This window comes from Mesoplodon densirostris, chromosome 1 (genome assembly GCF_025265405.1).
Source record: "Mesoplodon densirostris isolate mMesDen1 chromosome 1, mMesDen1 primary haplotype, whole genome shotgun sequence".
NCBI lineage: Eukaryota > Metazoa > Chordata > Mammalia > Artiodactyla > Ziphiidae > Mesoplodon > Mesoplodon densirostris.
Window position 1 is genome coordinate 27,870,484 of NC_082661.1, and position 17,310 is coordinate 27,887,793.

Below are 17,310 nucleotides of genomic sequence, written 5' to 3' on the forward strand. Positions count from 1 at the left end.
AACATCCTGTCTAGGGACCCTCTCTACTTTCTGATCCTAGAATACTCCCTGCCAACCAAAGACCTCAGACTTGGGATCTCCACTCACCTATTTGGAGCCCTCTGACTCAGGAAGACCACACTGGGCCAGCTCTCTGATGGTCCTCTCACACATTCCACCAGAACCCAGTCACACAATGATATCTATATCCCCGAGCTGTTCTCCAAAGTCCTGAGACATGGTTGGGGGTCACTTCACCCTCCTCACTGGAGCTGGAGCATGAGCAAGGACAAGAGCAATCAAGTACCAAGTCTGTAACAGCAGGTCAAAGTTCCCATCTAAGCTCACCTGCTCTCCTCAGAGCTGCCAGGCTGGGTGGCTCCCCTACTTGTGGGTGGCTCCGAGGAAATTCCTTGAGCCAAACAATTCCAAGGAAAAACCTGGCCCCCTTCTTTTGCCCATGCCCCCAGAGACCCACTGAGTACAATTCTTTTCCCTCCAAGCACAGAAAGAGGCCCAAGCCAATCTCAGGCTGAGAAGAAACAACAATGAGGAACTTCCCTAGCTGTCCAGTGATTGGGACTCTGCGCTTCCAATGCAGGGGGCGTGGGTTTGATCCCTGGTCAGGGAACTAAGATCCCACAAGCCACGTGGAGTGGCCAAAAAAGAAAACCCAAAAAACAACAACCATGATTCAGCAGGATCATGAACAGGAAACAGATTCCTGCTTTTGTCCATCCCCAGCTTCCCACAGAGGGGCCATAATGGGCCCAGCCTCCAGACTAAAGAGGAGGATGAACCCCACCCAAACCAGGGCTGAGGTAGAGGCCAAGGGATGACCTGTCCCTAGTTCTGGGCCTCTGGGAGGAGCAGAAGCTTAAGGGTCAGTAGCTTGACTCTTGATGTTGGTAGACAACCTGGCTTAAGGGCCAGGACAACAGCCATCCAAATTCTGGATGAGGTCAAGTTACCATCCTTAGACTTTCATGAGGCTGAGGAGCAATCCTAGGACTTGGCTATACACACAAGCTACCTCAGGACCTTCATAAGGCTGAGGAGTAACACAAGCCCTGTATAAGCCTGAGGTGCTGCCCCCTTCCTCGAGACTGAGGAACTGTCCTTAGTCCCATATGAGCCTAAACGGCCACCTTAAGTCCAGGATGAGGCTGAGCAGAACCCAAGCTGCAGGTCCTAGCTGAGGGCAAAGCTAAGTGGTAGTCCTTACCTTGGGCCCAAGCCTTGGACAAGGGATACCTGGGGCCCCAAGGTGATGCTGAGTAGCAGCATCAAGAGTCCTACCCTAAGCCCAGAACCAGCCTGAGGGGTCACTTGGGTAGAAGTGGGCAGAGGGCCTAGGCCTCTTCAAAGGTGGTCCTGCTGACTAAATTCAGATGAACAGAAATATGTTCTGGAGACGCTCTTTTTTCTTAGTTTTGGGAGTCAGCCTCCAAGCAGCCCTCCTCCAGTGACTCTTGTTACTAAGCCAGAGGGCTCTGCAGGTAGCTCTCCTGTCTGTGGTAAATCTTCCCCTTAACAAGTGGCTGCTCCAGAAATCCTGGGGGAGACAAGCATGGGCTCAGGGCCAGCACAGGGAACAGAAGAGTCTTGGGGAAAGGAAGTGTGTACCTCTGCAGATCCCCCTCCTCACAACAGGCTAGAGAAGCTAGCATTGAGCCAGGAATGAGAAGTGCTTCAAGCCCAAGCCGGTAGCAGCTATTGGGCTGTACAGTGAAGTGGTTCAAATCTTAGAGCTACTACTTTCTAGCTGACTGACCTTGGTCAAGCAATCTTTCTAAATCTCTGTTTCCTCACCCGTAAAATGGAGATAATATTTGTACTTTCCAGATGGGGTTATTAGAAACATTAAAAGAGGGACTATTTAAAGACTAACAGAGTGACTGGCATACTTCAAATGCTCATAAATGTTAATTATTTTCATTATTGGAAGTGGTCACTTTAGCCAACAGATTCAGATTTAACCACTCCCTCTATAACCAACTCCATGAGGCCCTCAGCTATTGAAAAACACATCAACCGTGTATGCATTTCTGGACTGTTTTCCAACACCAACCATCAATTCTCTGTGGACATCAATTGGGTGTCCTACAAGTCAACTCAATTCTGACACTAACTACCTGGAGTTAGCACAGATCCCACAGGTTAAGGGCTCAATCCCACAAGACTGCCCTCACTTCAAATGCCAGTCACAAGTCACTGGTACTTCTGATCAGCTGGCTATAAATTGGGAGTTCCCATGCTATAAATTGGTTTGATAATTTGCTAGAATGGCTAACAGAACCCAGGGAAATACTTATGTTTACCAGTTTATTAAAGGATACAACAGTCAGATGGAAGAGATGCATAGGGCAAGGCATGGTGTGAGGGGTGTGCATGGGGCTTCCATGCCCTCTCTGGGTGCATCAGCACCTTAATGTGTTCACCAAGCCAGAAGCTCATCAAATTTCCCTGTTCAGGAGTTTTTGTAGAGCTCAGTCTCTAGCCCCACTCCCCTCCCAGGAGGTTGAGGATGGAGCTGAAAGTTCCAACCCTTTCATCACTCGGGTCTTTCTGGTGACCAGCCCCATCCAGATGCTAGGGGTCCCCACTTTAAGTTACCTCATTAGTGTGAATGCAGGTTTGGTCTAAAGGGGCTTGTTATAACAAAGACATTTCTTTTTTTTTTTGAATTTTATTTTATTTTATTTTTATACAGCAAGCTCACTGACTGTTAAATTTTATTTATTTTTCCAACACAAAGCATAGGGGGCTGGAATAAGTCCCACCACCTCAAAGAGTTTCCCTATTTAATTTATTTTAATATTTCTTGTAGGCAACTTTTTTCTGTTGAAAACTTTGACCTTTGGGAAGTAACAATTCAAAACTTAAAAAATATTTGGATATAATATTAACTAAATCTCCAGTTCAAATCTGAAATTTTCTGGTAATTTTTTTTAGCTTTTTCTCTCCCCCTGCATCTGTGTTCATTTTTATGATAATGGACACTTTAATTTATCTAATAAATATGTTCCCAAAATAGGAATCAGATCATATTTTAAATGTAGTGAGGATTTGCTGTTTAAATGGCTTCTACTGTAAATTTATTTGCAGTGTAAGTTATTTGACCTGAATTTATCTTTGATGTATGCTTGGATTTTAATCTATTAGGTTTGTCTAAATCAAGGCACATCAATTAACCATTGGATCTATTCCTGTTTATTACTCTCATAAAATCTAAAGCTATCACTTTGAAATTTAAAATCCAGAATCTCCTGTGGTTAGCACCATTACTACTAATAGCAATGTAGAGTTTTTCTTTTTTTTTTATAATTTTATTTTATACAGCAGGTTATTAGTTATCTATTTTATACGTATTAGTGTCTATGTGTCAATCCCAATCTCCGAATTCATCCCCCCCACCCCTACCCCCTTGCCAGATTCCCCCCCTTGGTGTCCATACGTTATAACAAAGATATTTCTATCACTCAGGAAATTCCAAGTGTTTTAGGAGCTTTATGCCAAGAGAGAAACCTGAGGATAAAGACCAAACATATTTATTATACATACATATATATATATATATGTATATATATATGTATATATATATATAAATTGCTCCAGAAGAGAGAAGAGTATTGTGAGTATTGCACACACAGGTCCCACTCTGGCCCCCTCCAACTCCTAGGCACCTTTCCCTGATCACTGTGTCCTAGAAAAAATTTTCAGCCTGTGTCAGTCACACAGAGGCCCTGTCCAGATGGTGCCCATGCCTCCAGGCCTGGGTGGTCTGATGCCTGGAGGGCTGTCATAGGTCCCCGAGGTGGGGTAGGGGGTGGAGTGCCTGGGTCCCATAGAATGTCCTCATATCGGCTTAGAACTGGGCCAGAGGGTCGTCCTTGAGTCCCAGTCTGCTCCAGCAGGGCTCTGAGCAAGCCCACAGTGAGAGGGGGCTCTGCCCCAGGCTCAGGGAATGGGGCGGGGGGCTCCAACTCATCTGGGAGGTGTGTCCGCAGCAGAAGCAGGAGCTCAGCTGGAGCTAGGTCTGGTGGGCACAGGCGGCAAAGGAGGGGGAGGTGAGCATCAAGCCGGCGGTGCCGGGCAAATTCAGCCAACAGCAGTTTGAAGATCTCACTTCGAAGCAGGGGGCTGGAGGGGCTGAGGGCCAAGCCAGCCTCTAGAGCCCGCTCCCACTCTTCCTTTCGCACCAGCTGCCCCACAGCTTGGAGCACAGCTTTGGGCCGCCCACTGCCCAAGAGCAGGTCTAGCTCCAGTGCTTCAGGCCTAGTCCCCTCCTCACCTAGTACTTCCAGGGCTCGGCGATAGAGGGGCAGCCCTGGGCCCCCTGACCCCCAGCCAGGCCCGCCCTGCTGCTGTGCCAGCTCCACAAAGGGTGGCAGCCATCGTGGCTCCAGCCGGCAGAGGCATCGGCACAGGAGTTCAAAGAGGGGCAGTATCCCACTGGGTGGTTCCTTTCCACCTGTTGTAACGCCCAGTACCTTCTTCCACACGTCAGGGGGAGCTTGGGACCTCAGCCTACCATTCCCATCTGGCTGGAGCTGCAGGGCCCTGAGGATGGCACCCCAGGCCGCTGTAGGGAGGGCTTGGAAAACGGTGTTGAGCTGGGCCAGCTGGTCTCCCATCAACTCAGTCCTCAGCAGCCGTGCCACTTCGTGCTCTGCCAGCTCAGTCCAGCCAGCCTCCTCGTCATCCCCAGCCACCAGCTGGGCTTTAAGCTGCTCTAAGCCCCGGTAATCCCGAAGCTCGGCCCTCAGTGTGGTCAATAGTGTTGATGGGGACACGTGGCCCTGGAGGATGGAAGCCAGGGCCTGAGGTGCCCGGAATGTGCTGTTGTGTCTCAGTTCCTCTGGGGTGAGCCGGGCACCCCGCAGGCTCCGCCGCTGGTAGTACTCGCAGGCCTCCTCAAACACCAGATCTTCAGCTGAAGGCAGCGCAAGGCCTTGTGGGGCTTCCCAGCCTACTCGAAACAGACCCACGGCTGAAAGCAAACGAAGACCCCCTCGGGTCTCCAGCTCTTCCTCATTTTCCATGCCAGGGGCGGGGGGTTCCAGCAGATGTACTCGGTCTGTACTTAGGACCTTCCTTTCTAGCAGCTGCCCACTGCCCATGTCCAGCAGTTCCAATGTGGAGCCCAGCACACAGGCCAGAGTGCCATGAAATGTGCCCAGTGCTGCAGACCCTGCCAGGCTGGCAGGTGCCTCCTGAAGGGTGCCCACAGCCCGGGTACCACCGTGGGGCTGCACCAGGCTCACAGTGCCCCTGAAGTCAAGCCACAGCAGGCCCTGGGGAGTTGGGGCCCAGGTGTGTACAGTTAATGGCTGCCTGGGGGACAGCAGCCCAGGAAGGCCTCGGAGCAGGGTCCTGAAGTCCCATGGGTCCCCTCCTCCAGGATTCAGGCTTTTACTGTGGGAGAGGCCAAGACATGGGGCAGCCACCACCACCTTGCCCTTGCTTGGGCTCCAGATGAGCAGAATGTGGCCCACGCCAGGCCAGGTGGTGGCAGTGGGCACCAGAAAGAGGTCCTTGCGGGAGGTCAGCAGCCCGAAAGGGGGGCAACTGTGCAGCAGGATGTGTGTACGGCCCAGGTTGGTGCCGGCCTCCCCGCTGGGCTCCAGGGTCCGGACGCACACACAGTGGCTGAAAGCCACTGCGGGAGGCCCTTCGCGGTCCTCAGCGCCAGCCTGACGCTCCTCGCACCACACCAGGCGGCCTCGGGGCGCCGCCACGGCCACCACACGGGCTCCACCGCCAGGACACAGCTCGGTGCTCTGCAGCAGCCGCCAGCCGGGCTCCACCCCCGTGCCCCACACCTCGGCTAGGCCACTCTCCCACACTAGGACTAGCGCCGGTCGCGCCGGCCACGGTAGGAAGAAGGCGTCTAGCGGTGAGGGCTGGCCAGCCGGCCAGGCACGTTCCAGTTCCGCGCCGGGTCCACGCACCGCGACCAGCAGTTGCGGGTCCGGTGCCCCCGGAGGTCGCAGCAGCAGCAGGTGGCGGCCGTCCGGGCTGCAGCGAACTCGGACGGCTGGGTCCCCGGCCAACAACTCCCGGAGCCGGGCCGCGCCGCTGAAGTTGTTCAGGTCCGAGAGCAGGCGCAGAGTTCCCGCACGCTTCATGGTGCCGCCCGCGTCGGTGCACGCCCAGGCCCGCCGCCCCGTGGGGCGAGGCCCGGCTCTCGGTGCCGGGTTCCCAAGGGAGGTCAAGACTGGGGTTGAGACTTCCGCTCTTCGTTGATGAGGTGAGCCAAAACCGGGCTGTCGGCCCCGCCCCGCCCCGCCCCGCCCCGCCCCGCCCCGCCCCTCACGGCTAGCTCGCGACTGGAGCCGGTATATGCCCTGCCGACACAACACCGCCCACCAGGGGCGGGGCCGCAGGAGCCTCGCGGGGGTGGAGCCGCGGAGCACACAATCGTCTCAGCGCTCCGACCTCGCGAGTCCTGGGGAAGCTCTCAGAGACGGGATGTAGGCCCGCTGCTTCAGGCCCCAGGAAACCGCGGAGTGGCACAGAGTATGAATAAGGTATCTGGCTTCCAGCCCGCCCAGCATCCAACTACCAAGGCTTCCCTTCCCTCCACACCTCGCTCTCTCATCACAGTTTATTCATGAAATTTTTATTGAGCACCTACTAAGTGCCAGGCTCTGAGTAGACAACCCTGAACAAAAGAGAAAACCTCAACTTCATGGAGATGACAAACTAGTGGAAAAAATAATAATAGCTAGTACTTCCATAGCCCTTACTGTGTGACTCCCCTACCCCACCCCGCCTTTTAAAGATAAGGAAAATGAAGTACAGAGAGAGAAAGTAAATTGACCAAGATCACACAGCTATTAAGCAGTAGAGATACAGGTGGGATTTCAACCACAAGCAATCTGGGTCCAGGGTCAATGCACCAAACCACTGTATCAACAGTTCACCCAAACTAACATTTTGCTAGAAAACAAAATTAACACATACTTTAATGGCACTGAGTCTGTGTGTAATCTCTTTAGCACCTACAAATTGATATGCAGGAGTCCTTTCCACCCCAGATTGCCTTCTCAGGTGCTGTGGTATTCCTCTCTCCTCCTCCAGTCCCTCCTTCATTAGCTTGCCCCTCCCTCCCTTTCCACGCAACTTCCCTGAGAACGGCATCCATTTCTGTTTCATCATACTCATTCTGTCCTCTTGCTCTCAGCATAGAAATACTCCCCAGTCTGTCCTGTCTTGGAAGTGACTCTTTCGTTCTCATCTCCCCAAACCTTTACTCCTATCACTCTCTCTCCCTTTCATTTCACAGTCAAGTTTCTTGCAAAGATCTAGCATTTGTTGCCTCTACTTTCTCTCCTTCCATTCATTTCTCAAACCAATACTTACCGAAGTAGATTTTCCTGAGGTCTTCAAGGCATTTTAATTTCCTTTTCTCTTTTGAGACATTTGACAACTTCCTTAGTGAAAGTCTCTCCTGTAGTTTCCACAGCATCTTTCTCCTCTAATTCTCCTCTTTTTTAGATAGCGCTGTCTTCAGAACTTTTATTGCCATTGGTTCCTCTTTCTCCACCATCCTTTAAATGCTGGTTTTAAATGCCATATTGGGCCCTTTTATCTTTTTTCCTCCCCATATTATTAATATTTTTTTAGCCCTCTTCCTAGGCCATTTCTTCCCTTCTCATGGCTTGAACCATTACCACTAGGACAATGGCTCCAAAATATTTATCTATACCCCAGAGATCTCTGCTGAGTTCCAATGAAGGTATCCAAATGTCTACTAAATATTTCTGCCTGGATGTCTCATAGACATTTCAGTCTCAACATGTCCTAAACATCATCTTCCTCCCCAAATTTGCTCTTCCTTCAGCTGTTCCTAGTTGCCATGGGATTTCTTTCATTGTTATAGCCTCACTTAAAAACACTACATTTAGAAAATTGAAGTATTGTTGATTTATAGTATTGTGTAACACTACATATTTTTTGAGTATTTTTAGCCATATTTCTTTCTTTTTTTAAAGTTTATTTATTTATTTTTGGCTGCATTGGGTCTTCATTGCTGCGCACGGGCCTTCTCTAGTTGCGGTGAGCAGGGGCTACTCTTCATTGTGGTGCACGGGCTTCTCATTGTGGTGACTTCTCTTGTTGTGGAGCACGGGCTCTAGGCGCACGGGCTTCAGTAGTTGTGGCTCGCGGGCTCTAGAGTGCAGGCTTAGTAGTTGTGGTGCATGGGCTTAGTTGCTCCATGGCATGTGGGATCTTCCCAGACCAGGGCTCGAACCCACGTCCCCTGCATTGGCAGGTGGATTCTTAACCACTGCGCCACCAGGGAAGTCCCTTTAGCCATATTTCTGATGGATACACACGTGCATATTTCTGTTGGTTACAAAAGCATGCATATATGTATACGCCACTGTATTTTTAATTTTTTCTTCCCGTTTTATTGAGACATGATTGATGTACAGCATTGTATAAGTTTAAGGTGTACAGCACAATGATTTGACTTACATATTACAATTAATTTAGTGAATATCCATCATCTCATACTGATACAAAATTAAAGAAATAGAAAAAAAATTGTTTCCTTCTGATGAGAACCCTTAGGATTTACAGCAGTGTTAATTATACTTATCGTGTTGTACATTATGTTGTATCCTCACTTTTAGAGTAGAGCCTGGCACAAAGAAAGACTTCAACAGATGTTTGGTGAAAGAATGAGTAAGCTTGAGTAGGCACATGTTTGTGTGTGTGATATCACTTAGGAACCTTTTGTTTAAGAGTTATAGAATAGTTACAGAAATACAGAAAAAATGAAATATACTAGAAGAACATTGGTGTGGGGTGGGTCACAGAATCTGTAGGAGACAGGAAGAACAGGCTTGGAAAATGTGCAGGAACCCAAACTCTCTGAAGACCAGGAAATAGGAAGCACAACTGTTTTTCTGAAGGAACCATGCAGCCAGGACACCACAGCCCCTGGTGCTGCATGAGTTGGTCACTGCATTTGTGGACGGCACCTGTTATGAATGAGTTCTGACCATCTTTTCATCTCTGCATCTCTTGATCAAGAGCTGAAGCCCTTGGAGGTTGCACCTAGTGGCCAAGCCCGGGTCACATGAGCTCACTTATCTTGGTTGCCCAGGGCCTGGTTTTCCATCAAGACTCTACCCAAAGGAAAAGGCCCCCAGAAAAGGAGGGGAAGGGTTCAGTGCTGGATAACCAAACCAATATAACATAGGCCTTTTATTATCTCTATTTTCCAGATAGGAAACTAAGGCTTAGAGAGCTCATGTAATTGTCTAAAGTCATACAGCTAGTAGGTAGCCAGCCTGGGATTCATTTCCACAGTATCACAGAGGTCACGCTCTTACCTACTCAGTCTGTGGACTTATAAACTTACCCTCTGCTGAATCTGTATTTAATTCACTTCCCGCCAGTGTATGTGTTTCTTCACCTTCACACTTTCGCCTTTCCTTTTCTTCTCTCCTCTAAGACTTGACTTCATCTTCATCTTCTCCCAAAAAGCCTCTGAAGATTGACAGGGAATTTTCCATTCTCTGAATTTTCAGGGCATTTACAGCTTGAGCTTTTCTAAGCTTACCTTCACTGTTTGATATTTAAAACATTTAATTGTATATCTATTTTTCTATCTATCATCTGTCTATCACTTTGTTACAATATAATCTCAGAATTGTAATTGTTTTTCTTTTTACTACTCCCAGAATTGGGTATTCAGTAGGTGCTCAACAAAGATGTGCTAAAAGGAAGTCAGGTATGGAAAGGGTTCTTTCAGCTGTACAGGAGGCTTCTAACTCATGTTCAGGAACAATAGTTCTTGGGGTTCACCTCAAGATGCCTATTACCACTTCTCACTCTTTTTTATATCCTATTAGGGTACAACTTTTTACCACTAATCATGTTTTATGCCACTGTGTAAACAGACAAGAAAAATTAAAAGTTACCTGGGCTTTTGGGCTATTAAGACCTCTTTCCTGATAGAGCTGGGTTTAAACTCTTCTTCACCTCTTACTAACTCTAGAGCATTAAGCAAGCTGTTTAATCACTCAAAACCTTTTTTTTTTTTTGTTATCTGTGAGGTACCAACTTTATAAAGTCATTATAAGGAGACACATACACACATGCACACACTGCCCGGCATGTGGTTTTTTTTTTGGGTTTTTCCAGATTCTTTTTTTTTTAAATTTTATTTTCGGCATGTCTTTTTTTAATCTTCCATTTTGCGTGTGAGAAAACTGAGACTCAGAGAGGTAACTTGCCAAGTTGACACAGCTTTACACGGTGCTTTGTACATAGCAGGCACACAATACATATATGTTGATTGAATGAGTTTGTTTCCAATCTTTCACTTACAGAGTTGCAATAAAGAGCTTGGAACATATATCTTTCCAAACTTTGCTAGTGTTTCTAGAGGATATATTTACTCCTGGAAGTGGAATTGCCGATTTCAGGGTCTGCCATATTTAAAGAAACTGCTAATTCAACTTGCATCCAGTAGACTCTTGATACATGTTTCTTTTGCTAATTTCTTTCTCGTGGTGCATTTCGGGAATCGTAGTCTTTGTGATGGTTGCTGGGAATCGTGGTCCGAGCCAGCCTCAGGCAGTCGGAGCGGGCGAACGTATCACGCGGCAGGCTTTAGGATCCTGCGGGGCACGGCGGGCCGGGGGAAGGGTCTGGGGAGGTCGGGAGCGCGTCCGTGAGCCCGGAGCAGCTGCGGCGTCGGTGGCGTCGGGAGCGAGCCGGTCCGGGAGCGGCGCGGGTGGTGGAGGAGGAGGCAGGGTAAGCGGCGCTCGGTAAGCGGCGCCGGCCCGGGCCGGTCTCCGAACCTGGCCAACCTCTGCGGGTACTGCCATACTAGGCCTTGGCCCTGAGGCGGCCCTGGAGGCGGGGCCTGCGCTCGCTAGGGCACGACAGGGGTTATGGGGGGAGAGGGAGGGAGGGCAGCTGCTGAGGAGCGCAGAGGCTGCGTGCGGCGGAGCGGAGCGAGAAGCGGCTCGCTACTCCAGCTGCCGTTCCCCTAACCCTCCAGTGCCGGTCACACGCCTCTCGCTCCGGGTCCCTGCTGGGCCCTCCTGGCAGCCGAGGCGCTGACCTTTGACCCATCACGAGGCTGACTCCGACCACTCAGGCTACCTTAAAAGCTTTCCTCCCAGGTGTTTCCCACCCGAGTGGCCTTCTGCCCAGCCTGTTTGTGGGGTGAGGGCGTGGGGCAAGACCTCGGAGAAGGGCTAGAGGAAGCCCTGTCTGCCCGAAGTCATCAGGCGTCCCGGAAGGTCCCCGTCTCCTCTTTACAGTCTCTGATCCCCGGGCTTCAGCCCACCCTTTACACACAATCATTGAAGCTACCGTGTTTTCTCTGGTTACTCGGTGTGAACCTGGGAAACGAACCTGTTTCCAGGCAAGTGTAGGGAAGAAACAGGAGATAAAAACTGGTTCCCTCGGGAAGAAGTATCAGAAACTGAGAAGTGTTGCCTTTCGACATGGGGAAGTAGAAACTTGGGCAGGCCCGAATAAATGTGAATCATCCGACCCTCCCCAATTCTTCCTCTCCAGAAAAAGCTTTGAATTCAATGAGAGCTGTTTCTTTGCTCTTGTATACTCTCTCTGACTTTGTAAACCAGGGCAAACAGGGTTTGTGTCCCTGCTCTTAATTTAGCACAAGTTAATTGGAATTATTTTGGGTGTACCTTCAGTTGGTCTTGTGTGCACAGTAGTTCCTATGTGAGGGCTTTTCCAGATATCAGATCAATCAGTCTAGAGACAGGTGGATCCTTCTAGTTCGGATTGTGAAGGGGGAACTCTCATTCCTTCCTTAATGAATAGGGGAGCCTTTAAGGTATTTTCATTGGATGTTTAGGCATTATAATTCATACACTTGTTCGACATTTGAATAATAATAATAATAATAATAAAACCTCTTGAAAACTCAAAGCAGTGTTATGAAAGTTGGACTTTTACATAGAGCCAAGTTCAAGAATCCATAAAATTTTGGGAAAATAACCAAATAACCAATTGATCCAGGATATATGAGGGCACACGGTATATTAAACACACATTTATTGAGCACTTATTAAGTTTTCTTTTTAATGCATTTTTGGCTGCGCCGGGTCTTAGTTGCGGCATGTGGGATCTTCGTTGCGGCATGTGGCATCTTCCATTTTTATTTTTAATTAATTAATTTATTTATGGCTGCATTGGGTCTTCATTGCTGCGCGCAGCCTCTTCTCTAGTTGCGGCAAGTGGGGGCTACTCTTCGTTGCAGCACGCAGGCTTCTCATTACGGTTGGCTTCTCTTGTTGTGGAGCACAGGCTCTGGGCACACGGGCTTCAGTAGTTGTGGCACACGGGTTCAGTAGTTGTGGCACACGGGTTCAGTAGTTGTGGCTCATGGGCTCTAGAGCGCAGCTTCAGTAGTTGTGGTGTATGGGCTTAGTTGCTCCACGGCATGTGGGATCTTCCTGGACCAGGGCTTGAACTGGTGTCCCCTGATTGGCAGGCGGATTCTCAACCCATGTGGCATCTTTTAGTTGCAACATGCGGGCTTCTTAGTTGTGGCATGCGGACTCTTAGTTGCGGCACGCATGCAGGGTCTAGTTCCCCAACCAGGGATCGAACCCGGGCCCCCTGCATTGGGAGCACAGAGTCTTACCCACTGGACCACCGGGGAAGTCCCTATTGAGCACTTATTATGTAACTGGCACTGGGGTTAGAAATATGAATATTTTTCTTCAAGAATATCAGAGAGATATATTCACATGAAAATTGTAGTGCTGTGTGTTACATACCCATTAAAAGGAATTTATATGGTGTGGAGGAATATTACCATTGCCTGGAAAGTCAGGGAAATGTTTGTAGGGAGGAGATACTTGAGTTGGGTGTTGGAAGATGGGTAGGAGCTTGCACAAGTAAAGAAAGGCATTCCAGATGGAGACAACAGCATGAGCAAAGGCATGGTGAAAGTGTGAGGAAAAAAAAAGCATGACGTTTAAGTGTCAGAAATTTGTCCAAAACAGGATGTGTGGTGGGGAAATTGCCAGGAGGTGAGACTGAAAAGAGAGTAGGGAGCTATTGGAGCGTTTTAATGTTAGGGAGTGACAAGTGCAGATTAAGGTAAGGAGAAATGAGGTAGTGAGACTAATTAGAGTTGTTGCAGCTGACTGAGAGTCTGAATAAAATGTGGCCGTGGGAATGAAGAAGAGGGGAATGGATTTTAGAAGTATTTCTAAGATAGCTGCAATAGGATTTAGTGACTGTTTGGGGAGAGACAGTGGGCTAAGTTTTCTAATTTGAGAAACTGGGTAAATGGGAATTTCATTGACCAGGGTATGGATTAGTAAAAGTAGAGCAGATTTTTTTAAGGTTTGGGTGGCTATATAGAAAGAGGTATAGGGGAGATAGTCTGGTATGCTGAAATCAAGTTGTCGTGGGATATGCACATGGAGATGTTACTAGGCAGCTGGAAGTAAGGAGGCCTGGTGAGCTTGATATCTTGGCAATAGCTTGGAGTAAGTGAGGACATATTTGAAAAAAATCCTGGGAAAATAATGTTTATTTTATTTCTTTATAAGGAAATATTAGAATATGCCCTTCTTCCACTTAATAGTGAGCTTCTCAAGGCAGGGACCATATACCTCAATAATTTTGCATCCCTTTTCCCGTTATACAATGCCTGTGTTATTATAAGCTCTCAATAAATGTTAGTTAAGCTAGCAGGAAATCAGTTTACTTGGCCAGGTCGAAGTTACCTTTTGGGCTTTCTTTAAGAAGATTATGGGAGTCTGTCTTATAATTTTCATTTTATACTTAGGTGGTATTCATGAGGCTTGTATGGGTCAACAGGAAAGGAAATGAAGAAGATATGAGTGATGTGTTGCTGCTTGAGGAAGTTCAGGGCTTGAGCAGGAGATAGACAGTATTAATTTCTAAGAGGCTCCTGCTCATTGAGAAGAGGATCTTACAATGAATTCTCATTCTGGGAGATGTCAGAAAAATGTGATTTTCAATTAGAGTTTCCTGAAATCCTGTCAATTTGAAGTTGGTTCCTCCTTCTGAAGGTGCAAGTGCATTCCTTCTTGTATAAAATCATTTGAAAGGGAACCTGAGATGGTCATGTTTATTTAAACCTCTTCATCTATATTATTAGTTTGTGAAAGTTGGCAGACTCAGTAGATTCTGATGGGACCAGACTGAATTCTCTTTTGTGAAGCTAGTTCACTTCTAGTAGGTACAGACTATGGCTGATATCCAGAGTAGAGATTGCAGAAGTCCTGGTTTTGCCACTTGCTGTTTAGTCTTGGGAAAGTCCCTGAGTTAATTCCACTTTCAAGTGTAGCCTAAATACTCTGAGGTGAGCGCTGTTCAGAGCACACACAAGATATAGATGCTGCCCCATAGTGGCACATGTGCTTATTACTGAATCAGGGTGGTTCTATCCTAGCATCTAGAAAATAAGGGATGATGCTTGTCAGATGATGTCCTGAGTTGACTGTCTTTTCTTGGATCAAGTGGGAATGTTGATATTATGGATATCAGTTTGGAGTTTCTATAGAATTTTAACTGAATCTGGATTTTGAATGTTCTACTAGTTAGCACCTGCTTTTTTTGCACTAACAAGATATTCTCATAGGGAGAAGGGCTACCAGACAGAAAGATTTAGTGGCTGTACCACTTAAAATCCGTTACTTTGGGCAAAGTAACATCCTCATTGTAAAATTATGGTATTAGTACCTACTTCATTTGTTTATTGTAAGGATTAAGTACAGCATATTTAAATCACTTAGAATAGTGCCAAGTACATAGTGACTACTCAGTAGTGTTATTTATTATTATATACCACCTTGAGTGGGAGGCTGTGCTCTGAAGGATTTGGAGGAATGAGTGGTGAATTCCATCCCCAGTAATTAAAAAAAACAGAAATGATAGAACAAAAGGGTGGACAGTTATGGAGCCTGTGGAAGGAAAACCACATTCACAGAAAGATAGCCAAAATGAAAAGGCAGAGGACTTTGTACCAGATGAAGGAACAAGATAAAACCCCAGAAAAACAACTAAATGAAGTGGAGATAGGCAAGCTTCCTGAAAAAGAATTCAGAATAATGATAGTGAAGATGATCCAGGACCTCTGAAAAAGAATGGAGGCAGAGATCGAGAAGATGCAAGAAATGTTTAACAAAGACCTAGAAGAATTAAAGAGGAAACAACTAGAAGAATTACAGAACAAACAAACAGAGGTGAACAATACAATAACTGAAATGAAAAATACACTAGAAGGAATCAATAGCAGAATAACTGAGGCAGAAGAACGGATAAGTGACCTGGAAGACAGAATGGTGGAATTCACTGCCGTGGAACAGAATAAAGGAAAAAGAATGAAAAGAAATGAAGATGGCCTAAGAGACCTCTGGGACAATATTAAACACAACAGCATTCACATTATAGGGGTCCCAGAAGGAGAAGAGAGAGAGAAAGAACTGGAGAAAATATTTGAAGAGATTATAGTCGAAAACTTCCCTAACATGGTAAAGGAAATAGCCATCCAAGTTCAGGAAGTGCAGGGTAGACCCAAGGAGAAACACACCGAGACACATAGTAATCAAACTGACAAAAATTAAAGACAAAGAAAAATTATTGAAAGCAACAAGGGAAAAACAACAGGTAACATACAAGGGAACTCCCATAAGGTTAACAGCGGATTTCTCAGCAGAAACTCTACAAGCCAGAAGGGAGTGGCATGATATATTTAAAGTTATGAAAGGGAAGAACTTACAACCAAGATTACCCAGCAAGGATCTCATTCAGATTTGATGGAGAAATCAAAAGCTTTACAGACAAGCAAAAGCTAAGAATTCAGCACCACCAAACCAGCTCTACAACAAATGCTAAAGGAACTTCTCTAAGTGGGAAACACAAGAGAAGAAAAGGACCTACAAAAACAAACCCATAACAATTAAGAAAATGGTCATAGGAACATACATATTGATAATTATCTTAAACGTGAATGGATTAAATGCTCCAACCAAAAGACACAGGCTCACTGAATGGATACAAAAACAAGACCCATATATATGCTGTCTACAAGAGACCCACTTCAGACCTAGGGACACACACAGACTGAAAGTGAGGGGATGGAAAAAGATATTCCATGCAAATGGAAATCAAAAGAAAGCTAGATTAGCAATACTCATATCAGATAAAATAGACTTTAAAATAAAGAATGTTACACAAGACAAGGAAGGACACTACATAATGATCAAGGGATCAATCCAAGAGGAAGATATAACAATTATAAATATATATGCACCCAACATAGGAGCACCTCAATACATAAGGCAACTGCTAACAGCTATAAAAGAGGAAATCGACAGTAACACAATAATAGTGGGGACTTTAACACCTCTCTTACACCAATGGACAGATCATCCACACAGAAAATTAATAATGAAACACAAGCTTTAAATGACACAATAGAACAGATAGATTTAATTGATATTTATAGGACATTCCATCCAAAAACAGAAGATTACACTTTCTTCGCAATTGTACACAGAACATTCTCCAGGATAGGTCACATCTTGGGGCACAAATCAAGCCTCAGTAAATTTAAGAAAATTGAAATCATAGCAAACATCTTTTCTGACCACAACACTGTGAGATTAGGAATCAATTACAGGGAAAAAAACGTGAAAAACACAAACATATGGAGGCTAAGCAATACGTTACTAAGTAACCAAGAGATCCCTGAAGATATCAAAGAGAAAATCAAAAAATACCTAGAGACAAATTACAATGAAAACACGATGATCCAAAACCTATGGGATGCAGCAAAAGCAGTTCTAAGAGGGAAGTTTATAGCTATAGAAGCCTACCTCAAGAAACAAGAAAAATCTCAAAATAAACAATTTAACTTTACACCTAAAGGAACTAGAGAAGGAAAAACAAACAAAACCCAAAGTTAGTAGAAGAAATCATAAAGATCAGAGCAGAAATAAATGAAATAGAAACAAAGAAAACAATAGCAAAGATCAGTAAAACTAAAAGCTAGTTCTTTGAGAAGATAAACAAAATTAATAAACCTTTAGCCAGACCCATCAAGAAAAAGAGGGAGAGGACTCAAATCAATAAATTTAGAAATGAAAAAGGGGAAGTTACAACAGACACTGCAGAAATACAAAGCATCCTGAGAGACTACTACAAGCAACTCTGTGCCAATAAAATGGACAACCTGGAAGAAATGGACAAATTCTTAGAAAGGTATAACCTTCCAAGACTGAACCAAGAAGAAACAAAATACGAACAGAGCAATCACAAGTAATGAAATTGAAACTGTGATTT

The 17,310-nt window shown here is 46.1% G+C and overlaps 2 protein-coding genes across 5 annotated transcripts in view; one reads left to right on the forward strand and one right to left on the reverse strand.

Moving 5' to 3' along the window:
• Positions 1-3,425: 3,425 nt before the first annotated feature.
• HPS6 (HPS6 biogenesis of lysosomal organelles complex 2 subunit 3) lies at positions 3,426-6,221 on the reverse strand. The gene has a single exon (XM_060100449.1). The coding sequence runs from the start codon at positions 6,108-6,110 to the stop codon at positions 3,699-3,701; it is 2,412 nt and encodes an 803-aa protein (XP_059956432.1). The 5' UTR covers positions 6,111-6,221; the 3' UTR covers positions 3,426-3,698.
• Positions 6,215-17,310, forward strand: part of ARMH3 (armadillo like helical domain containing 3) — a 188,008-nt gene continuing 176,912 nt past the window's right edge. The window contains exon 1 of one of the 4 annotated variants that reach the window (XM_060100473.1): positions 6,215-6,232. The gene's annotated coding sequence lies outside the window, so the exon portion shown is untranslated. Of the gene's footprint in view, positions 6,233-6,428; positions 6,513-10,615; positions 10,773-17,310 lie in introns of those variants that run through there. The other 3 variants (XM_060100467.1, XM_060100463.1, XM_060100457.1) reach the window with 3 other exon arrangements.